Here is a 26,445-nt window from a genome sequence, read left to right as displayed (position 1 = left end):
TACTGAATTATCAAGTGGGACTAAAGGATACTATTTATAGGCTTTGAATATATATTTTTTTTATGGTTTTAGCATAATTTTATTATTTAGAGAAGTGTAACAGCGAATATGCAGTGCCCTAGAATGAAATTTCACATTTTATTTTTTAATACATTTAAAAAAAAACACTATACTGATTCTAAAAATAGTAGAATTTAATAACAGCAAATTTAATTTACTAATAAATAATTACAATACACGTCATTTTGTTAGTTATATTTATAATTAACTCTCAGTAAAGTATTGTATCATAATAATAATAATATTAATAAAATATAATAATTAATATTCATAACAAAAATAACTGATATCGAGTATACAACAATTCATAATGAAAATTGATTTAATCGAATTATTATAAAAATATCTTAATTATATAATAATGCATACGTAAAAAAGTATTTTTGACTTATAAAATTCACTGACAACTTAAAAAATGTTTAACGAGATACTATACAAAATATAAAACAAACGAATTTAAAACACTAATAAGAATTTTACAGTCGAGGAAGGTACATTTAAGTAATCACAATATAAAACTGCTCAGAGCACTGGCTATATTCAGCAAATTAACAAATAAATGCAGACTTTAGCCATTCTCCTAAACTCAGCTTAATATTTCCGTTGAGCAATGGATCTTTCGATTCGAATAAACTGAATGCGATGCTAAGATGTAATATGGCAGACACGAAATCTCCAAACCTAAGAGTTCCGTCTTTACGCATGTATCTTAGGATCAAAACAGACAGAACTTCCGAGTTGATTTGGAAGCCAACTTCGAGGAGTGCATCTTTTAACCTCTCGGCTTTCAAGATACCAGTCTTGTCTTTCGAATGATTTTTAAAAACCGTTTGCCAGTACTTGAGGCTACACATCAAGTCTTTAAAATCGTTGAATTTCAGCCTTCCGCTGCCCGTACTCTATTAAGACAATGAAAAATAATTAAAATAAAGAATAGTTTTTAACTCATTGACCTTAGTTGGAAATTATTATCTCAAATTTTTCGTGGTCATGTAACCCTCCAAAAACTACAGTCACATATTTGCATATATTTAAACATCATTACACAAACGTGATGTTTAGTTGATTACATTTTAATATGTTAAATAAGTTGTAAATTTAAATACAACTTCTATAAAAAAAAACTTACATCTAGAGTAATTACTACTTGACGACAAACCTCCATACTAGCGCAACTTTTGATGTAATCTAAAAAAATCGAATCAAAAGTAAATAACTAGTCAAAGTGTAATATTAACATAATAATTGTTTTACCATTTGGTAGACATGCGTCTAATAACTCTTGAAGCTCAAACGCATTCACTGTTCTATGCTCATCAGCCAATTGTAGGAACACTGATTCATATTGAACGAATGTTTTACCATCCAAGTTCACGGGAGCCTATATAAAAAAAAATTATTAAACATATTTAATCACTAAACATAAATTAATACAATATACCTTCATTATTGCTGATTTCAATAGGGAAGGAATCGTGTCCAGTAGTCTAAAAATAGAAAATGTATAGGTATTGAATTATTTATTTTTTAATAAATAATTTATTTATTTAAAATATTCATGTTTGTCGTCTTTTCTTAAAAGCAATGGCTTGTGCCAAAGAAAACAGAAAGACAATTATATGGTCCATTACAGAGGAATCAAACACTTAATTAATCCATTAAAGCCGAACTTACTTTAGTTTTAGCGGTTTACTAGAGTAGACTCTCAAAGTAAACCCTGACTCTTGGCTAGGCTCAAACGTGGTAGGAATTATCAAATATCCTCCTTGATCCAAAAAGCATCTATAACTAACCTAAAAATAAATATTTTATTAGTTTATTAAAATTTATTTATTTATTATTTCTTCATACTTGTCGACTATTGGTATATTGTGAATTAATTAAAGATTTATTTTTTTTGAAAAATTCTTTGCCCGTAGAATCCATACAAGATTTTGGTAACGAATACGACGTGAAACCAATAACTTTAGGTTCCATAATACTATGCTGGTTTAGTGAGATAACGACTTCTTCCATTTCACTCAGAATCAAATGTAACTGAGGGTTTATATGAAATGTTTCTAAGGTATAAATATGGAATAGATTTATAAAAATATTTTATTTGATTTTTCAATAAAACTTTAAACCTGGATTGTTTCTACATCCTCCTGCGGTAACTCCCTTTTGCCATGTCCCTTGATGGAGTCGCATTTGCCAAGTTCTTTTGTGATGCAGCGAAGGTTCGTCTCGACTCGTATCACTGTCTAAGTGTACCATTTCCAAGTGGGTAAAAGTTTTCACAAATTCGTTATAATTCATCCTAAATTAGCAAACATTTCTAATTTGAACTTTTTAAGTGGATATGCAATTTAAACAAGAAATACCAAAATTCTCCATCTATTAAATGTAATGCATTTATTTTCTCTTTCTCTTTGTGTGGAACATCATCCCAATCTTCAGAATCCCTCGACCATGGTCCGATGTATTCTGACCCAGTTCCGCCGGGCTGACGCAGTTTAAATAGTTGTAATGGATCACTTTTGTAAGTTTCCAACTAAAATAAAGTTCATCGAATAACAAACATAGATTATCAATTAATAGTAAACTAAAAGTTATTTAAATTAATTTTTACCCTTTCTACAGCACAAAGTCTATAATTCGTTCCTACTTGAATTCCATTTGATAGTTTTTCTGGTATACTTTTGCTCGTCTATAAAACACACACACACACACAAAATAATTAGTAGTAATATAATTCAATACAATAAAGAAGTATTTAGCATTTGATAGAAGTTACTTAGATATAACTAGTTTTCTCTTGTATATTCTGTAAGATTACAAGTAAAATAATTTTATTTGAAATTTATCTAGACTATTATTAAAATATAAATTTTATTTAATACTCTCTATCGTAGTTTAAATTAAATGGTATTGAGCTATAAAAAATGAATAACACTTTAAGTTGAGGGTTGATGCATTATACAAATAATAGTTGAGCATCGTTTCCAGCAAAATTATTCAAATTGAGAAAACATTTTTCTAAATTATTTCATTAGTGCAAAAGTATTTTTTCATTTATTTTTTTTAATATATTTTTTATGTAAAATATGAATTTTAAGAAACTTATATTGATTTTCTTGTATATTATACTATTATTATAAAGCTTATTTATCATGTATAATGTTATAAAGAACTAAAACTTAAAAGAGTTAATTACGTTATTGGTTAAAGTAGTTGAATGTAAATTTATTCTTAATGTTTTCTTTTTTCCTTTTAGAATATGTCTAAAGGCTTACATTTTTTATTAAATTCTGGGTTCTTAACAAAAAAAAAAACGGATTATTGCACTTTTTGTATGACAATTTTTATATACTTAAAAGTGTTTTAAAATAAACATTTCAATAAAAAAACTGAAAATAAGTATATTAACTTATTGCCAGGACAGTAAAATATNGTGTTTTAAAATAAACATTTCAATAAAAAAACTGAAAATAAGTATATTAACTTATTGCCAGGACAGTAAAATATTTTGTTTAATTACATATAAGATTACAATTGCTAATGGTTTTAAATTAGTACACAGAACATGAATTAAATTTATAAAAAATTTTCATTAAAATACATTATAAATATATTAGTATATTTAATTTTTCCAAAAAACAATTAAACGTTAAGATACAACAATTATTTGATAGACAGAATCATTTTTTTAAGTGAAACTTAAGTAGCTTCTGAGAGTTTTATGATAAAAAAATATCTCATAGTCCGAAGAAATATACAATTAAACAAATGAAACCGACTTTAAAATAATTAAACACTGTTTGGAAAGAGAAACTAAGCTACCTGTAACAACTTCGTATATCCTATACATATTCGGATAAGCAAGTCTATTATTACGGACTGCCTACATGAATTTTTTCCCAACACAAATAAATAATTAACACGATATTGTTTAACTTCTGTAAATAATTCTTCTATGGTGGCTGATATAGTTAACACAGTTAACAAACAAACCACGTCTTAAATATGTTACCGAAAATTTAATTAATTGAATAACTTATTTATTTTAATAAATGTCACTATTTATTAAATAATTCATTTTAAATAATTAATAATGTTTGGCGACATTAAACATTTTTTATTATTAAATTATACTCCTTTCTAATTAAAATTGTATTTATTTTTTAATTTCTTTTGTGTTTCATTTTATGAAATAAATTTAAAGATCTTGTAAATTAATAATATATACCTGAGGAGTCGCCGGTTGTACGGTACAGGTGACAATTGAAGTCATTTCTAACATTTTGCCAATCATTCGGCCGCACGCTGTCTGGTCTTGACGAATATTAATGCTCTCAGTGATACCACCCGTTAGATCAGCCAGACCATCCAACAATGTTCCATACTTAAGAGCTTCGTAAGACCCATGTAATCTGAAAAACACAACAATATATTTCAACTATAAAATAAATTTCAGAGAATTTTCAAAAATTCATTAATCTGTTATTAAATCTTATTGTATAATAAAACTAAAAATAGGATTTACCTAAAAATATATTACTCCAAATTTCATGACCCTTTCTCACTTAATGCGACAATGTTTTATACTATTATAGAAAACTAATACTGAAAATTATTTTCAATATTCAATAAAGAGAGAAACTAATTTTATAATGAGACTAAACAACTTCAAACCAATAAAATGTGTTAGACATTCAGACCCAAGGTCAATGCCTCACAGTTACTAACTAGTTTATAACTTTTTCTTTCTATAAATTATGGAAAAGAATATTGATTTTATCTAGCTCACAATTTTGTACTTAAGAAAATTATATTCTTAAGTTTATACATTATAAACATTTAATTATCATATTTATTTAGCGTTTTTTGTAACACCTATTATAATCCCATAAGTATTGCAAGAAATTTCGTCGTAAAACACCATTCAATATTAATATAATATTGATAACACAGTTATTATTTTTACTAACAAATTTCAAACATGTTTTTTGAGATAATATTTATTAGGTTTACCAATCTTATCTTGTTAAGCATCTCATTATATTCACTGTAAAAACATCATGTATCTTGTTATATTCATTGTGCATGTCTAACGGTCACATAAATGAAATGACTATTATATAGTCAATAGACTTGGCTTAAAATGTTCGAATTGACTATTCAAAACACGACCAAAAAGACGCACTGGACATGCGTTTAATTTTAACCTAAGACTTCGATAGAAACGGTTACAATAAGTATACTTTCACATTTTCAAACGGATAAATTCCAAACGTATCATCTGTCTACCAGCAACAAACTACTACTATTCAATAGCATACCAAAAAACATTTAATAAAGAATAGCATCAATATATTAATCAATAAAGCACAACTGCCCTACGTTTTCGAAAGACAGGAGATTCGGTCAATAATTTTAAATTCAAGTTCATTGGCAAACAAGTTAAGTCTGTTAGAAAGTGATTGGCTATGCAATTATTAATGTTGTTAAAATACGAGGACTACATAGACATAAACTGGTCATAAACAGCACTGAAGCTATCAGACACTCATTTAAAATATGATAAACATATTATTGAGAATTGTAAAATAAAATACAGGTTTCAATAAAAAATTGAAAAAACTGTTTTCAATGTTTACTTCAGAGTAGAAAGTATTTTAAGATTTTTTCCTGGTATAAAAATTGAAAAATAAATTTGTAAATAGATACAAAAAGTTTTGTGTTTCATTAAAAAACTGTTATTCTAAAATATTGATTCGTTAAATTTATAAATTGTCCTGTATAGAATATTTAACACTTGATTTAAAATAATTAGTTAAATTTATTTAATTTATCATAAAATCAGAATATGTGAGTAAAAGTTGAATACAATTGGTAATAAATTTTAATCTTGTGCTAATTTTTTTTTAAGTTAAAAATGTTTCATCAAATTTCTAAGAAGAACCTCTAAACTCCTGAAAATAAACATATTTTAGAAAAATTTTATTTTATTATGATAGGTTCTTTATAAATATCTTAATATCATGTCTAAATTAAATACTAAATAGAAATATTTTAAATAAAGGTGTGAAATTGACTTGAAACCCTTTTCCATAGAACCAAATAATTAAAAATGTATAATATCCATTAACATATTTTACAATATATCAATTATGAATTAATAATCATAATTAAATTTGATGTTAAGTCTATTGTAAGTTTTACGAGTAGAATATATTCTACTCTATAGACTACATGTAAATGAAATGATAATTACAGTATAATATTTGAAATTACCAAAAAATAATAATCTTATTTAAAACATAACGAAGATCTATAAGAATTCAATTATTTAACTAAAAATTGTAATTGTAAGTGGGGTACTTATAATATTATTATGGATAGCTTGCCTATTCAAATAAACAAGGTTATTTTTTTAAGTATAATGACCCCATTATACTGGAATAATTTTGGCCTATTTTTTTATTGTACGCTATACTATTTTGGGGCGGAACCAATGCAACGAGGTTGAATTTGATGCTTCGAGCGTTTTTTTTATCGAATCTTATCTAGATTTACCCACCTAAGAATTCTTCATTTTAACAACATTTTCAGTTATTTATGAATAAATGTAATTGTCGTGTACTTATTCTCGCCATATATCTCCATATAAACAATAACTTTTAGCTGAAGTTTTCAACTATTTATAAGATAAGTGAAATATAAAAAATTGAATTTCAAATAACTGATATAATATTACTAGTGTGATCTTTTAGAACAAGTTGGAGAACAGAGCGATAGGCAATGTTATCCAAGGCTATAACTTCCACACGTCAATGACCGTCAATAAAAAAACAAACTTAACCTAACCAAAATATTATGCATAAATATCTGATTAGTATAATTAAATTCTTTAACAGCTGGTATTAAGTCAATCACTACAATAAGGTAACACCTATTGTTTACGAGGCCTTTAATACCGTTGTTCTTTAGAAAAACTTAATGTCATACTTTAGATACTTTTGGTCTCACACAAACAAGTGCTTACATTCAGTTTGTGATGACCATGTGAAAGTTAATACTAACCTTCTTTCCAATAAAATGACGGTCATGACTATATACACCTACAACATTTTATATTTACCAACTGAGGTCATAAACTATCAATAAAAATTAATCAATGATCGTTTGCAAAAATATGTTATTGCATATTGCTATGTAAATGTATACTTAGGCATGAAAAATAATTTTTTGATTTTATTTTAAATCGAAAATAAAACGATATTTTATAATTTTAATTTTTTTTTTTATTGATTTTATACATTGACTACTTGACTATTAGTGATGCAAACTTCTGGAAGTTGATTTTTACTTAAATCGATATTTTGTTGGTAACAGGTATTATACATGTAATAATTATATGCTTTATATGTACTTTTAAAACAAGATTTAATTAACTTACAATTGTTTTATTTTTAACTTAAATTACTCACTTTGCATATGCTTTTTCTAAAAGCCCTGGCCAAAATTGATCAGTATGTGAAGACTGCAAAAAAGCCAATCGGTTGTTAACGGTCGGTAGTCGGTCGTCGACCAGTACTTCCATCCATTCACCACACCACCATAGTCGAAACCGGAATACACCACAATATTCTTTATCGGTGGACAATGTTTGATCAGCAGGTACTACTCGGTAGAAAAGTCCTTTACAGAGGTATAAAACTCCTAGACAAGACACAAGCCACTTGTCCCCTGTAAGAATAAATTTTTAATTACAAACGGTGTTATTCAACAACTAAATTTAAAGCATTAAGTATTAATATATTCTCAATCAATATCTAAATATTGCAAAAAAATTGTAATGGTTAACCATATCATTAACCTAAATTAAAAAATACCCAAATAGTATTTACGTACATGTCAAACTTTTTGTATGTAACCGTACCTTTAGATATGAATTCAGGTATATTTATTTTTAAATAGTTAGTACAAAAAGTAAAAAATTAAAACTCTACTGTTTTTTCAACATTTATTCACACTTACTTGTTAGATATTTTCACGTTTCATTTGTGTAATTAGTTTATTTAAAAATAATTATAAATTTTAATTTTTCAGTAGGTAGAATAGATTCAACTAAAGCTCTTACACTATTTTTCCGTAAGTAAAATTGTTCAATACTCAATCATAACCATGGTATGTATGTTAATTATAATAACAGTTAATGCTGACAATGCACGTTAAATAACAATGCATCTAAGACTATCTAAGAGTATCTAACTAAGACAAGAACAAACGCAGAAGCCTAATTTGTTCCGGACTTGTGAGCATATAGTATAGAGACGACATCGATACACTTGACAACTCTCAGCTGACGTTTAGTGAGAGTTATATGTTTAAATAAAGAATAACTAATTTGTGGCTTGAATATTTTACCCTTCATAGAGGATATAACATAAGACAAATCATTCTTTAGGCATCTACACAATTGCTCGATTATCGACTGTAAATAATACTCGAAAATTAAGAGTGTAAAAAAAATCTTGGTCGTAATTAGTCTAAGAATAATCACAAAAAAAATTATTTACGCTCTGACCATTCACATTTTTATCTAAAACGTCTTCGTATCACTGTTCAAGGCCACGTGTTGCATGTCTTCGTGTCGTGCTTGCTTACACAAAATAATGTGTACTTAAGGTGGTGCGGCACAATTATTTATTCTTTGTCTTTGTACCCAAATCAAAAAGCGCACACGCTGATCTATACACGTACAACATTCATCACCATTCCGTTATGGCGAAACTTGTGCCGGATTGAAGAACAATAACACCACGAAGATTACTATGACAGACAGTTTAAAGAAATTTGATGATGAAAAAGTCAAAATAAGAGAAACCGTAAAGAAAACATTTTTTTTGTTATAAATATTACAGCACTCATTTAACAGAAAATAACTATGACTTCAATTCAAAATGATTGCTTGCTAAATTTGCAAAAAAAATGTATGCATAATAAATTGATATATACACTATACAATGTATAGTGTAAGTTATATATAATCATATATATATATATATATATATATATGTGCATCACATACACTGACGTTCTAACGTGTGAATATTGAAATAAAATATATTATTAANGATGCATATATATATATGCATCACATACACTGACGTTCTAACGTGTGAATATTGAAATAAAATATATTATTAAAATATAAAGATATTTTAATAAATGACAATTTATTAGACTATTGATATTTTAAATTTAACATGTAGTTTATTTTTATTTCTCGTTAAGTGTTACCTGAATATCAATATTTTAAACTTGTCTTTGGCCTATGATCGCAACATGTTAATCATAAAACTCAATTTGATTTTTTTTTTAACTATTGAAATAATCTTACGGGCTATTCAAAAATGCATTTTAATCAAATCAACTATAGAAACATTATTTAAAAATCGCCCTTGGAAAAACAGTTTTATTTATATTAAACATCAATTCATTTTATAGACTACACAGGCTATTCAACAAGGATAATTTTTGTTAAGACATTAACAGATTACAATTGGCAACAAAAATTATGAGTAAACAAGGTTGTAGCTTCACCATAGAATTAATATACAAATATTGAGTAATATATTACAATCAATCAATATTTATAAAAGAACGCAAATTCTTTTAAGTTGTTATTTGCACACAAACATAAATTATAAATATGATTTAGTATAGTAATAATAAACCAATAAGATAATATTCTTGATACTGCGAAGCAAATATGTACTACTTATGTCAACGAATGATTAAATCCTATTGAATTATGTGCGTTCTATTATTTTATTAATTACTCTGTATTTAAAACATATAGAAGTAAGAATTAAAATAGGTATGTTTAAGATCAATTAATGAAATAATGTGACAAGTATGTTTCATACACAATTGATATGAATTATTTCATCAAATACTTAGGAATTGCATTTTAAATTCTTGAAATATGCATTCATTATTTAAAGATCAATAAATTATCAAAAGGGAAAGTGTGAAATATCTCTTAAACGTAAATGTGAATTTCAAAGGAAATATATTTATTTTTTAATAATAATGTAGATGGTGTGATTAAAAATATAAATAAAAAAACTACATTTATTTATAAGTATAATATCCGTTTCTTCTAGCACGGCCTAAAATTAGGTACGGATACTCTCTCTGCGAAAATATTTTTCCATACCCTAAAAGACAATTTTTTCTTTTCAATCCAAGTGAAAGTTAAAGTGTAAATATATTTTAAAATAGATACAGTAATGATTTAATGTAAATAAAAGAAAAATTGTTTGGTATATTAATCAGCGGAAAATTAATTCTTAGGATTTCCAGCCTAGTTCTTTACTGAGACAAAACAACATTTCGCATGCAACAGTGATCTTTAATCTACTTCACACAAAATTAATTAAGATTAATTGGACTTACCCATTTTACCAGGAGTTATGTCGAATTGAGCCGTTGAATCACTCACAAAAACGGGCTTGTTGCAAATTTCCTAAAATACAAAACAATTATTAATACAGACATATTTAATTTCATATAATTATTTTCTTATTTAACAGTTTAGTTCTAAGTTAAGATATTTTCAATTAATTTTGTTTCGACCAAGTTGTCCCATAGATACTTTACAATAATAAACCATTTAAAAAAAATTTAAAAATTTAGTATTATAAAATAATAATGTGTCACGGTAATTGGATTTTTTTTTTTGGAAAATTTTGGAAATGGTTTTAGGGAGTTGAACATTGACAAAAATTGTATATCATGTAATATAAAAAGAATTTTAAATTGAGAAAATTAAATTTTACTCTTCCAAATTTATTTCCATAATTTAAATCAGCTGCGTAGAATTTATTTATGTGTATTTATTCAGAATAATTTTTAAATAATTATTGCATATTTTTTATACAATTATTGTGATATTTAACGAAGATAGGCATAATTAGTAAAATAAAGCTAACGAATGAATTCTAACCTGGCAATTTCACCGGCCTAAACTTCATACGATACACTCGCTAATATAACCTACTTATAATGGTCAGTGATTCTTCGAGTATAAACAAATTACACTTCTGTAGACATACACATTGTATTTGCAATAATATTAATAATATTTGTAGTATTTTTTTTGTAAGATATTCAAGTTTTTAACAATAGCGCAGGAATTATTTTTTATATGTGGGCACAAATTGAATGGCCAAAATCGGTCCCATTTGATTGTTACATAGCTAAAAAATCATATAAAGTTATTTTTTGGTCATTTTAGTATTCATAAAAAAAAGAATCCAGTAATTTATAAACTTTACCCTTGATAATGGGAATTATTTTTTATTGTATTATTACTTATTATTTATATACTAATATAAATATAAAAATATATGAATAAAAGACACATTTAATCCTTAGCAAAAACTTGATTTCAATTTTACATTGATCAATTTGGTTGGCTACAATTGATAATATAACAATAAACATTACACTATAATCACAAAATTTGAAATCGCCAATAAATTATTATTTTTTTAATCAATTTATTAAAGGAAATTTTCATTTAACCAATTTAACTAATTCAATTCAATGTATGATCTCTAACAATAAACAATTTTTTTTAGCCGTTATTTTTTTGTGGAATTGAATTAAGAAGGAACGAAATGATAATTTTGCCCTTTTGTATGCTAACGTAGAGGGGAGCTGTCCTGGATTGGTGTTTTATGAGATGAAAAATTTATATTAAGTAAACCTTTACTATGTACTACTAACACTTGCTTTTGACGTTTTAATGCTATAAACATATTTGAAAACAACATTAAAAACAAAAAACCAGTACAATCATTTTTATGTTTTGATTCTAAATAGATATAATTTTTTTTTCGTAGATAGAAATTCCTATTTTGTTTATCTTATCTTGATAAACTAATATTCAGGTGATAGAAACAAGTATACGTATTGTCTTTTTGTACAGTATATTTGATATATTATTAAGAATGTTTTCGTTTTGAAATAACGTACATTCTCGTATATTCGTACAAAATTATTTTTTGAGTTGCAATTAAATTGTACTACTTGCCTAAAGGTGTATAAGGAGGTACTTGTTAATAAGAGTCATGTATAATAGACATCTTTACGAGGTACCTAAAAAGTAATTAACATTGAGTGCACAATAACAAAACAATAATGGAATGATGGTAGATGTTAAGTACGATGCTAGACAATGATTTGTGAGTTTAATTTACCTGAAGCAACTCATTACTGATAATATTAGGTATATGTTTTATTATTAGAAGATTACAAAATTATACAGTTAATATTAATATAGTTAGAAAATGTTGGTTTAAAAATTCCACAACATTTTACAAAAATAATTATACTCAATTTAATTATTAATTCTTTAAAAAAAATATTAGAATAGTATTTATGTAATATTATTTAATGATATTAGGGTCTTTGTCTTCTCTGTAACGTTGCCCTCGCGTAGGTGATGAGAAATCATCCCACTGATTATTTTTATTATCACCCACCATTTTTACCAAACAAAATCATTAACTTGCTTATTTGATACGAAATTAAATTTATTACTAAGAAAATGGACAAACTATAGATTAAAGATAAATTGGTAAATGTAATAAATTTTATGTATCGGTTAACGTACTTTAGGTCTCTTCCAAACAAATTGAAATGGTGGTTTTTGATGGTAGAACACTGATGATTGGGTAGCAGGAAAGTCAGGATCTTCCCAAAGTTCACCACGTTTTTGACACATCCTCCGAATTCTATCATAATCACCCATTTTAAATGTCCTGAAATAAAAATTAATTAATATTTTAAACAACTATCTCACAAAGGAAATATTAATTTTAAATAAACTTTATATCATTAAAATTGTACACGGTCATTAATATTATTAAAAATAACTGGTGTTGAAAAAAAAATACTTAATACAGGATCAATATATTATAAATCAATAAAACTACATAAATATTCTGTTTCTATTAATATACTTTAATTAATTAATTTTTATTATCCATAAACAGTTGGTTGTCTCATAAAACTTCGACGAAGTGTATATATAGTAAATGACATTTAATTTTAGGAAAATCGTATCAAGCAAGACTTTAACGACCGACTCCTATTTAATTTTTTCATTAATAACGTTTAATGTATGTGTGCATACATATACTGTTCACATCAATCTATATAAAGTAAAATGAACAAAAATTATGTGCTTAAGTTTATTATTTGCTTTTTTAATGCTAATTCAAACCAGGCGTTGTTAAATGTACAACAATTAAAGAATTGTAAGATAACAATTACACAATAAATGTGCGAACTAAATTTTTATAGAAATGCATTTAATTAGGTTATAGGTACAAGACTTCCGGGTTGGGGTTCTCGTAAGTACAGTGTAACGCATACTATTCGTAAATTCATCATATGGAATGCGGATTATCTCAATATTCACTCCCTTTGCGCCCTAGGCGGTAACCCGAGTAAAAGTTAGTTTTTTGCAGGGAAAGTAGTTAGCGATTTGTCTTAGTCTAATTAATTACATTTTTTTAACATCAACATCAATTCACAAAGAGACTCGTAAAGTTTTTACTATTGTTGTATATGATGCTAGCAAACGTAAGCGGCCGCCCGGCCTGACATCATCGACCGGAGGAGACTAAGGTCAACGTATCGTCCTCCTCCCACGACCCAACATCATCATTTACAGAGATTTTCTCTAATAGATCTTCATTCCATTTTCATAACCCCGTTAGACAATTGTTACGTGTTAAATATATTTTNCCACGACCCAACATCATCATTTACAGAGATTTTCTCTAATAGATCTTCATTCCATTTTCATAACCCCGTTAGACAATTGTTACGTGTTAAATATATTTTGAAAAAACATTAAATCATCAAAATGATCGTATTAACTGTACAATAATTCGACTTGACTGTGATATACTCGAATACCATGTCGTTTTTCTGTTGTAGAATATTTATTTGCATATACGTGACCAGTTGTTTCGAAGTCATTTTCGTGGTTTATCTTAGAGTAATATAATTTTTAAATCGATTTATTGAAATTAGTAAAATGTAGGTTTCCTAATAGTTTGAGTATTGTAGCAGAACTTTTTGAAATAAATGTATCGTGTTCTTTGAACTAGTACTTTTGCCATATTTTGAAACATCCTTAAAAAATTTGTTTGAAACCACAAATTTTTTTTTCTTAATTTCATTGATTTTTATTATAATAAAAATCTAAATTTGTGAAATAAGTTTTCACTATTAATTCAAATTCAAGAAAAATACAAATTTTTCGTGTATAACGAGGAAATAGTTTGTATTTTTTAGCTGTAAAACAATTACTAAAAATTAAATAGTAAATCACCCAAACATTTTTTCAAGTTATTTTTTAACGGGAAAAAGTTTAAATATTTATAATACTCAAAAATCATAAATACAATCACATATACATTGTATATGTATTTGTAATCAATCAATATGTATGCTGCAAATATAATTAAACTATCTTAAATTTTAAAGNTTTAAAAAACATTAAATCATCAAAATTATCGAATTAATTGTACAATAATTCGACTTGACTGTGATATACTTGAATACCATGTCGTTATTCTGTTATAGAATATTTATTTGCATATACGTGACCAGTTGTTTCAAAGTCATTTTCGTGGTTTATCTTAGAGTAATATAATTTTAAAATCGATTTATTGAAATTAGAAAAATGTAGGTTTCCTAATAGTTTGAGTATTGTAATAGAACTTATTGAAATAAATGTATCGTGTTCTTTGAACTAGTACTTTTGCCATATTTTGAAACATCCTTCAAAAATTTGTTTGAAACCACAAATTTTTTTTTTTTAATTTCATTGATTTTTATTATAATAAAAATCTAAATTTATGAAATAAGTTTTCACTATTAATTCAAATTCAACAAAAATACAAATTTTTCATGTATAACGAGGAAATAGTTTGTGTTTTTTAGCTTTAAAACAATTACTAAAAATTAAATAGTAAATCGCCCAAACATTTTTTCAAGTTATTTTTTAACGGGAAAAAGTTTAAATATTTATAATACTCAAAAATCATAAATACAATCACATATACATTGTATATGTATTTGTAATCAATCAATATGTATGCTGCAAATATAATTAAACTATCTTAAATTTTAAAGCTTCTTTTAAAGTGACTAAATATTTTCTACTACGATAGATATTCGTGTGGTCAATTATTTTTCCAAAAACTAAGTGTTAGGCAAAATATTAAACCATAATGACATTTAACATAAATATCGGATTTAAAAAATGTAAAGTTGAAAAAGTTGTGGCAGGTGATTGCTCCCGCCCTAAAAATACAACACTGAATTACATCAAGAATAATTCTAATTTATTTATTTAATAATAGTTTAATTGTCATAGTATTACTTAATAAAAAATGCAGATGAAATTTCATTTGATATTATATAAATTTTTTATATTTATTCTATAGAACATAACTGTATTATATTCTATCGATGTACCAAGAACTCGCAGAAGATGATCTATACAATATAACACTTATAGCCGTTCTATGTACTAGTTTTGAAATAATCATTTGTGTTGAATAATTTTGTGGTCAATAGTGACGATACGATAACTATCCATATAAACACAAATAAATGTAATTCGGGTTCAATGGCCCGTGGCATTTCAACAGAACAGTACCTGTATGTGGTTTGGATGGGAGTCCACATGATGTCACTGCGATGATGTGTCGACGCGAATGTAGCCAATCACGTTTTTTGCGTGTGTCCGTGAAATATTACTTTACTATTAACATACCTACACAACTAACACTACTGACTTGTCCCTGGACGTGAAATGAATATATTAATATAGAATTTAAAATTTTCAGCCAAATTTTGTTTTCGATTGGCTTTATAACGGACCTTTTTTTACTATTGTAATAGTCGAGGTTTTTTCGAGTAGACACTAAAATTATAAGTATTAAACATGTGGATCATTTTGCTATTCAATGCGAAATTTGCATTTATAATTAAATGTACCTGTAAGTGCAATTTACATTCAAAAGAGTTTTCAACGTGTTATCAAGAATTTAGGTTTATAAATACATTATAATCATTAGGGAATGTTAACTTTATACGAATAATTAACATTAAACACACATTCAGCTTAAAGTAGTGTTAAAGTTAAGGTTAAATTTCTTTATAAAATCAATAGAGGAATTCGATGATAGTTAATTTTAAAATAAACATTTCCACTTGTATTACATTACGTATTTTGAATAATATTAGTTTTAAAGAGAATATAAATACAAATAGTTATTCAAATCAAAACGTTAAAAAATACTTAATTATAAAAAGAAACAATATTATACTTGTAACGTGTTAAATATAATTTTTTATCGAAAATCAAATAAATTAACATACTTTCTGTACTACTTTAGAAGAATATTTAAAGGGGAAATATCAAAATTTAGGCTATAATCGTTTTTTATAGAAAATGAAATCTAAATAGGGTAATTAAAAAAAATGGGTTATAATAATAAAGTTTGACTTTCAGACTGCCTTCTTTCAAAGGTTTCTAAATACGATAAGTTAACACGTAGATTATTCTAGTGGTGGCAAAAAATATTTTAAATGCTTTATATACTTTTATAACGTAAAAAAAATGTATAATTAATCATTCATTTATATTCCTTGAAATTATCAACGATTATAAATAATTAATTAAAATACAGCTACTATTTTTCACAACTAATATGATTTTTTACTTTTATTCCAATTAATATGTACTAAAAACCAAATTTAAAGATTGTTCGTTAATATTTGTTGTTTAATGACCTTGAAATTAAATGACATGTACAACTAACAATTGAAAATTATTTAAGTTAAAAATATTTTTTTCATGAGACGTTAGTGTTAATTTTTTAAAAATTAATTTTGATTTATTTAACTAAATATGTATAAGTATTATACAATTATTTTCTTAAATAAAAACAAATAATTTACTGATCATGATTTAATACTTCAATATTAGTACATCAAGTACCATGTATCATTGGATGATACTAAGTGCCATCAATAATGTTACTTCATTAAGAACTTTCATATTGTAAATATGAATTATTAAAATTATTATCTATAAATTATAATTCAAATACAGAGAAACATAGTATTTTTATATCACATAGCAATCTATAAACATAAAAAGTAGTATTCTGTACTACTGTAGCTACCAAACACAGGGAAATTATAAATACTGTAAAAAGAAAACGACCAAGTATTGATCACTCATAATTAACTATACAAAAATGGTTTGCATTATAATAAATGTTTATACCGTCTTAATATTTGTTTGCGATTATTTGAATTTATTACTTATTTAATGATAAACATGATAATATTGATTAATTTTCAATAAATCGCTAATTTTTTACCAATTCTGGCCAATTGTTTAGAATGAAGTTTAATTATATTTGGAGAATATATTGTTTTTTAAGAATTTTAACATTTCTTTTATTAAGAAATAAACTTAAAATATATAAATAATTAGATGTTTTGTACCCTATAGTTATAACATACAGCAGTTTTAAATGCATTGATAGTTTTAAAACATTTGAAACCTGATAAAGTATAATTGATAATTAGAAAATAATTAGCGCTTACGATTTTCTAGTTAAACTACTGCCGAGTTATAATCCCAATTGAGAAAATCATTCGCTGATGTGTTTTGTATCACTTAATCGGCTCATTAAAATTTTACTACTTAAGTAAAACCTCACACGCACTTGGGTCGGTTGACGACGACTCATGACCGCGCCGCAGGACGCACACCTGTCGACTAACTGGTATCCAATGATAACTAAAAGCATGCGCTAGTACAGTTCTTCTCAGTTATGCTTCATGTACGACAGCGACAAGAAATACATCGTTGATTTTCCTAGTTCATTTAGTGATTTCAATGCACGTGTCTTTATTATTTAGTATTAGATAATGAAATTATTTAACCAAATTCACATTGTACTATTATTGTTTCTCATACTTATTTTTTACTCTTTAAATATTGCCATCAACACAATTTTGCAGTAGAGATAAGAAATATTTTTCTTTTTTTATAGAAGTCATATTGTCGAAACAGATCCGTACTAGTTTACTATAAACTGTGAAAATCTCAATTCAATCTCTAAAAGCTTAAAAAGTATTTTTATTCTAATATTTAAAAAAATATATAAATTCTTGATGATTGAGAATATATTTAATATGATATATCTAACCCTATTCTGCATACATTTTTACTTTTGTTAAAAATGTTTTACTTTAAGTATAATTAACAAATTAAGTAAAAAATTATAATAAAGATAATGACTATGGTAGTTTTTTTGTGGTGTTAAAAACTGCTATTCATACTAATATGAGTTTTTGATTTATCGTTGTAGCTTTTTTACTATTAATCATATTAAACTATTAAACTCATTCTATAAGATAATTTTTTTAAATTATTTAAAAATATAAATTATTTACTTTTTTGTTTCATTTATCTACACATTAAGCCAAAATTAAACATTTAATTTTAATTTTCAATCACTTCAATAAATATTTAAAGTTATTTATAGATTTATTTTATAAATATTTTTTACGTTTCAAAAAAATGCATGATGAGCTACGGTTTCACATTTCAGTATTAATGGTAATGAAAAAATAATGTTTTACCATGATCGATAAACTTGATTAAAATTAAGAAGAGACTCTCTATTTTCTCAACACTTAATAACTTATTGTAATTCTGTAGTTACTTATTTGATATTAGCTATTATTAAGTTTTTTTATACTACATTAAAATTGATTTTTATTAGAACCAAGTAATACTATTAACACGAAACAGCCTTTAGAATACTTATTGAAGCTATGACTCCTCCCATTTATTTTGTCATTAATTGAATACTTATTTTTAATATTTTAAAGATAAAAAATAGAAAACAAGTTTGACAAAGGAGAACACGAGATAGGTGAAATGAGGAAATCAGTGACAATAAGCGAGGAAATGATAGGAGAGGTGATCAATTTTAAGTATTTAGAATCAGCTGGACAAAGAACGGTGATATTGACGAAAATGTAAGTGGTGATTGAAGTGGAGAAAACGGTCTGATGTGTTTTGCGATAAAAGAATTCTAATGAGGCTGAAAGGTAAGTAAGTTCTATAAAACTGTAGCGAGACAAGCTATAGTGTATGGTTCAGAGTGTCGGGCGGTTGACAAGAAAGTAGAGTTGAGAATGAGTGTAGCAGAGATTAAAATATGTAAATGGATGAGTGGAGTGATTAGAGAATATAAGATAAGGATCAAACATATAAGAGGGAGTATAGATGTAGCGTCAATCGTAGATAAGGTGAAAGAAAATAGATTTAGATGGTTTGGGCATGTTATGAGGAGAAGGAATCTGAAGCTGTAAGAACAGTCATGAAAATTAGTGTTGAAGTAAGAAGAGGTAGAAAAATACCGAAAAATAGATGAAGGGATATTATTGAATACGATTGGTGATGTATACGTAGATGACATGGGAGGTTGTGTCAAGTGGAATTTTAGGGAAAGGGTGGCCGACCTCAAGTAGTTGGGATTAAGGCGAGGAAGAAGAAGAAGAACTATATTTTTAAATGTTAATAAATGATATTCACTGAACAAATCTTAATTGAAAAACAGCTAAGTACCTTTAATGAAACCATACAAATAGATTTGCATGAAATAATCTTCTATTAAAGCCAAACACATAATATGATCAGAAACGTATTTGAAAATACTCTCCAACTAAAGAAAAACATATATAAGGGAAGTTAATCTCAAACAGTTGGGATTAAGATAAGGAATAAGAAAAATAATAAAAATATGATTTTTTATTATTTTTTTTGCTTTGATCCAAAAAACAATATATTTTACCATGAAGATAACATTATTGTTACTTTAACTTTTTTACGAATTTTTTTTTTGTATTAAGTAAATTTGATCAGTTTAAATTGACATTATATCTTATTATATGAAATGTCATTGTAGAAGGCAACAAGAAACTATTGCACTTAAAAATTTCACCAGGATATATCAACCCTCCAATTAATGTTAACCAACCTAACGGTTGTAAAAAAAATTATACGTCATGACTACATTACAATTTATAGTTTTAATTTGTATATATTATATTAAAGTGATCTTTAGCTATAAAAGTAAAAAAATCAGTTGCAAGCTCAACATTTTATTTAATTAAAAATTTAAGGAAATACAAGAGAAAAACTAAAAACCATGTTATTTTCTCATAAAAATAAGCGAAATCAGTTTTTCTTAATTTTAGAAAAAACTATTAAATTTACAAAAAAATAATTAATTACCTTTTTTTGTTCATATTATGTTCTATAATAGCTCTTTATGTTTTTATAGTAAATTTAAAATAATGGAGTATACATCCAAAATAAGAAAATCTACACTATCTGTATAAAATTAAAATAACTCTGAGGCACACGGTGACGTTGATATAATGAGATAAATTTTTACTAAGATTTCTTTTTTAATAAGCCTAATAAAATTTTGAGTCTGTGACATAAAATGTATAAAGTTGAAAAATAAGGACTATCCCAATACATATTGAAACTACTGTAGTTTTTAATTCCTTAGATCCAAAATTAAAAACATTACCTCACTTATGCATATAGATTATGCAATTATTTAAAATATATTAATTGTAACATTCAACTAGCTTATAAAATAAATAATGATCTAATTAAGAAAATTAGTTCGATAACAACTTTTTGCCCATTATTCGGAAGTTATTATCATTTAAAGGGATGAATTTGAATACAATTTTTTAAACATTTTAGTATAGATACAAATTTGGAAAAATTTAAAAGGAATCATCTTGTATATAACTAAGAGTTTTATTTTCAATTGCATAATAGGGTCTGTTCTACTTTCTTGTCAACTGCCCAACACTCTGAACCATACATCATAGCTGGTCTCATTACAGTCTTATAAAATTTACCTTTCAGCCTCATTGGAATTATTTTATCCTACGATTTTTAACCTGGTACAAATTCCATCATACATATCTTCTATTATATTAATGTACTTTTTCGGGACTCCTTTTCTTATTAACGCCCACTTTAAAACCTCGCGTTTTCTTAATAAATAACTAATTTATGAAAAATTGTTAAGAACACAATTTGTAAAAATTGTTATTTTAAACACTTTTAGCTTCGATGCGAAGCGGAGAAGGTATTAATTTTACTATGATGTGTTTTTTTTTTTTTTTTTTGTCTGTTGCCACTTTTTCTCAGCTCTCACTGGACCGATTTCTTTCAAAAATACGTCAAAAGATCACAAATCGTATCTAGTTGAAGACATTACCCTTAAAAATTGAAAAAAATTCCCTCGTTCCCCGCAAATGGGGGAAATATCCAAAAAAATTACAAATTTAAAAATCGCTAATTTTCGAAATTTTTTCACTTTTTTTTCTTAAAACTTCCATAACTTTTTGAAAAATCAACAAATCAACATAATTTTTTTTTATACTAAAACCTTAGATATTTACCTTTCATTTGATATCATTTTTTTGAAAATCTATCACTTAACCTGCTCATTGGGGGGGATTTAAAATGGCAACTTTTTTACAAAAATTAATTTTTTCAACTTAATTTTTGAAAATGTTCCGGAAAGACTGCGTCCTTTAAACATATATCAAATTAAAGCTTATTTTATGTACTACAAAATGAAAAAAAAAAATTTGTCCCGACACTTTTTTTTCTACATTTAAACGGCTGCCGTAGTTAAAAAAACACTATTTATTTGTTACAATTTTCGATTTTCGATTTTAAATTTTCAATTTAAAAGTGTTATAACTTTTCGAAAGATGTAACTATCAGCACATCTTTCATTTGACATACTTTTTATTAAAATTGGACAATTTCCCCATATATAGGCGGCGTTCAAAACTTTAAATATTGTAAAAAACATAGATCTTTTTCAACTGAACTTTTGAAAATGTTCCGGAAATACTGCGTCCTTTAAACATATATCAAATCAAAGGTTATGTTATATACTATCAAATGAAAAAAAAAAATTTGTCCCGACATCTTATCTTCTATGTGCAAATGGCTGTCGAAAATTCAAAAAAAAATGTAATGTTTGCGATAAAAATTACATTTTATCGGGATGTTTTTTGTACTTAAAACTGCCATAACTTTTTCAAAAATGAACAAATAAAAATAATATTTTTTTATATTGAAACCTTAGGTAATTTCCTTTCGTTTGATATCATTTTTTTTTGAAAATCTACACTTATTCTGCTCACAGGGGGGATTTAAAATAGCAACTTTTTTACAAAAACTAACTTTTTCAACTTAATTTTTGAAAATGTTCCGGAAATACTGCGTCCTTTAAACATATATCAAATTAAAGCTTATTTTATGTACTATAAAATGAAAAAAAAAAATTTGTCCCGACAACCTATCTTCTATGCGCAAATGGCTACAGTATTCAAAAATATGCTATTTTTCTATTAAAATTCTAGGTTTTGTATTTTATTTTATTTTAAAATATCTTATTAGGAGAATATATTGACTTTCATGAATATTATATAATTTAATTGACATAGAATAAAGTTCATAAGACATAAGAAATTAAACTTATTAAATTTTTTTTACTTTTTTATTTTCATACTAAATTTAATAATTATAATTAGTATTTATTCAAATATCATATTTTAAAATCAAAGAACTACTAATTAGTATATAATCAAAGAAATAAGAGTTGATGTTGCTTTTGGAATAATCCACCAATTTCTCTAAATGAAAACACTATCTACAGATTTGCATCGAAGCGTTTCTTATGATAGTGATTTTAATCACTGTCAAATATCATCTATACTTGTCCCATCTATGCCTTGTCTACACTGTGCCTCGACCCCACTGTGCTACCGTTTTTGTTTATATAGTTTTTTGTAAATCCATTATTTAAACGCTATACTAACAATACAATGAAAATCGTAGTAACCCAAAATTATTGAGGTTGTTTACATTAGGAATTTGTAACACGGCTTAATATTTTATTCGCCTAAAACTTTGCGTATTTAATTTTCAATGCATTCGAAGTAATATAGATTGTATAATTATTTAATTTTACAACATAAATTGCATGAATTAATCATAATGTATACAAAGTAAAAATAAATGTTTTAAGATCAATAAATTCTACTAAAGATTTTAATAGAAGGTTATTAAATTAACTTTTTGTAAATATTTACATTTTAGTCATTACTCCTTCAATATAAAATATATGCTACACAAAATACATTGTTACTGTAGAGTGGTGCTTAATATTTATTAAAGAGTAAATAAATTGACTATGTTGATTATAATTAAGTTGGGAGTAATATTCTTATAAAATAACAAAAATATAATGCTAATAGCCACTCAAAAAGTAATAAATTCTTCTTACATTAAAAAAAAATTGGTGAAATATGTTAAAAATATATTCTAAATTGATTTTTGCTTTTATTTTTAAAGATTTAAATTATTATTTTCCAAAACAAAAAACATCTATTTATATATACAGAGTGGTCTAAATTTGATAAGACACTCATAGATTATTGTGAATTTTTGTAAATTTTTATATTTTTACATTGGATGAAACTTAACCGACATACCATTATTAAATTTTTTACGTTTGTTGAATAAATATTTTTTTTGAGATAGTATATTTTATTGAGAAATCGATACCAATATTTCTGATATCTTCCTATGGCCTGGCCAAAACAAGATTCAAAAATATCTATGTAAAAAATTGATCAAGGCGTAATTGTGGTGGCTCAATATGTCCCGGCGCTAGCGCCTTGAAAGGACGCAGCACAATAATCACCAAGACAAAAATTAAACTCTTAAAATATATTCGTAAGTTTCTTTCCGCTGTCCGCCGGCATGATGTTCGTTAGAACAAAGACATTAAGCTCAAAGACTAGCTACCCTGTAAGTATAGAGTTGCAATGCACTTAGTCCAATAAATTTACTAATAGATTAATTTAATTCTCAGTATTAACTGTGAAAATTGTGACCTTTAGCTCTGTCCGCCGGCACGATTTTCGTTAGAACAAAGACATTAGGCTCAGAGACTAGCTACCCAATTAAAAAAACCCCCAAAAGATTTTTACTATTAAATGAAAATTTAAAGTTGGGTTAGATTTGTTGTTAAAATAAAATAATTATAAAATAGATTTAATTTTTTTTAAATATTATTTGATATTTATTTCCACAATAAGAAAAATAAAACATTATTATTTAGTGAATAAATAAATTAAATTAAAATATTGACCAAAAGAAAATTCATTTTAAAATTTCTAAGTGGCATTTAGTTTTAATGAAATATATTCTAAGTCCAAATTAATTAAAAAAACAACTAAGTCCCGGTGAGTGAAATTTTGGGTAGAATGTCGTAGATTTTGTGTATTTTAAAAACGCCGAAAGAAGTGGTTTAGACGCAGAAAAATGGCTTTTTATAGTCCGAAGGGGGTAGCCTAGCGATCCCTACCGTGATCCTGGAAGCTGAGGCTTTCTATTCTAATTGGTTAATTATAATAAGGGCCCTGCGTATAGGCGTTACTTAATAATCTCAACAATAAGTAGATTTTATCCCATAATTAACTGGTTAATTTGTATTTTAAATAAGAGAACCCTGTTTTGGTGATCTTGTATAATTATAATATGTGACATACATGATAATGATAACATAATATTATAAGTAATAATACAATATTACAAAGAATACAATTTTGTGTTTGAACAAACTAAAAGCGTAAAGAAAGAGCTTAAACTGATTTCTATTTCTAGAAATATTAGTAGCGGAAGATAAAAATTGATAGTTTAAATTTTTTAAGTCAATTCTCTCCGCTTTTTGAGGACATTGGCAAAAAAATTCTAAATAAAAGAACATCATTATTATAATTTTTAATTTCATGCGCCTAATTTATAACACTGCGCTTTGTGCGCAAATTTATAAAACTCATCATTTTATTTTATAATTCCAAAATAATACCGTAAATTGTGAGATCAAAATTATTTTGGACATTACTTCAGCGATATTTTAGCTTTAAAAATATACGGAATCAATGTGTTACAATGTATATACAGTATGAGTTAACTTTTGTCGAAATTTCCGGAAAAATGATAAGGGACGAGAAAAAACTTTAGGACGCATTGTTCCTCAGCAGCGCTACGATCTACTGAAAGTGCGGACTGGGAGGCATATGCGTATCAGTTAATGATATTTAGGCACTGGATGACGTAACTTATGTATAGTTTTTGAGATATGCTGATGAGCGGAATTACCCAAGTCTCCCCTTTGATAAGACTTTGATGAACAATTGAGTATTAAATGATTAGTTTTTTTTATCATCTCTATCCTGAAAATAAATGTATAAAAATCCAGGTGTATTTATAATAATTGTACTTTATGAGCATAAAGACAAATTATAATTATTATACTGCTCTTAAAGTAACGCCCACGAGTAGGACTTCAATTAAGTCCAGCAAATCACATTAACAATTATTTTTAAATCGCCAACTTCCAAGATCACACATTTTTGCATATTAAAATTTGCACAAAATTTTTGATTGGGTTTTTATTTTTTATTTTTTGTGTGTTACTACTTTTTCTCAGCTCTCATTGGACCGATTTCTTTCAACGATATATCAAAAGATCATAAATCGTATCTAGTCGAAGACATTACCCTCAAAAATTGAAAAAATTTCCCTCGTTCGCCGTAAATGGGGGAAACCTCCAAAAAAATTACAAATTTACAAAACGCTTATTTTCGACATTTTTCAAGTTTTTTTATTTAAAACAACTTTTTCAAAAATGAACAAATCAATACAATTTTTTTTTTAGATGCTTGATGTCTTTACTTATCATTTGGTATATTTTTTTTTATAAATTTGACCCTTAACCTGCCCACAGAGGGGATTTAAAATGACAACTTTTTCACAAAAAATTAACTTTTTCAACTTAACTTTTGAAAGTGTTCCGGAAAGTCTGACACTTTTATATAAATATCTTAAATTAAAGCTAATGTAATACACTTTGTCATAGAAAAAAAAAATTTCGGACTTTATTTTGTCTTCATAGTGAAAATGTCTATGAATGCTATTTTTGTTTGAAAATTCTCGATTTTGTATTTTACATTTTTTACTTTATGCTATAGCTTGTTAAAAAATGTAAGAACTAGGTGTTGGTGTCGGAACACATTGGGTCACCACAATACCGCCTTGATATAACTTTTACATAAACATAAATATTTTTAAATTTTGTTTTACAGGCCAGA

General features: G+C 26.1%; 1 protein-coding gene across 1 annotated transcript; it reads right to left on the bottom strand.

Moving 5' to 3' along the window:
* Positions 1-305: 305 nt before the first annotated feature.
* LOC126906299 (calpain-C) lies at positions 306-17,955 on the bottom strand. The gene is made up of 14 exons (XM_050686827.1): positions 17,764-17,955; positions 12,734-12,881; positions 10,510-10,579; positions 7,533-7,791; positions 4,289-4,472; positions 2,672-2,749; positions 2,424-2,593; positions 2,187-2,359; positions 1,912-2,120; positions 1,735-1,853; positions 1,502-1,547; positions 1,315-1,441; positions 1,190-1,248; positions 306-959 (listed from the first exon to the last, which is right to left on the bottom strand). Exons 2-14 carry the CDS (start codon positions 12,869-12,871, stop codon positions 609-611), a joined length of 1,983 nt encoding a protein of 660 aa, XP_050542784.1. The 5' UTR covers positions 12,872-12,881; positions 17,764-17,955; the 3' UTR covers positions 306-608.
* Positions 17,956-26,445: the final 8,490 nt, after the last annotated feature.

Source organism: Daktulosphaira vitifoliae, unplaced genomic scaffold (genome assembly GCF_025091365.1).
Source record: "Daktulosphaira vitifoliae isolate Bord-2020 unplaced genomic scaffold, ASM2509136v1 Scaffold_4, whole genome shotgun sequence".
Classification (NCBI taxonomy): Eukaryota; Metazoa; Arthropoda; class Insecta; order Hemiptera; family Phylloxeridae; genus Daktulosphaira; species Daktulosphaira vitifoliae.
Note: the sequence above shows the minus strand (reverse complement) of the source record. Positions and strands in the feature narration are given on the sequence as shown.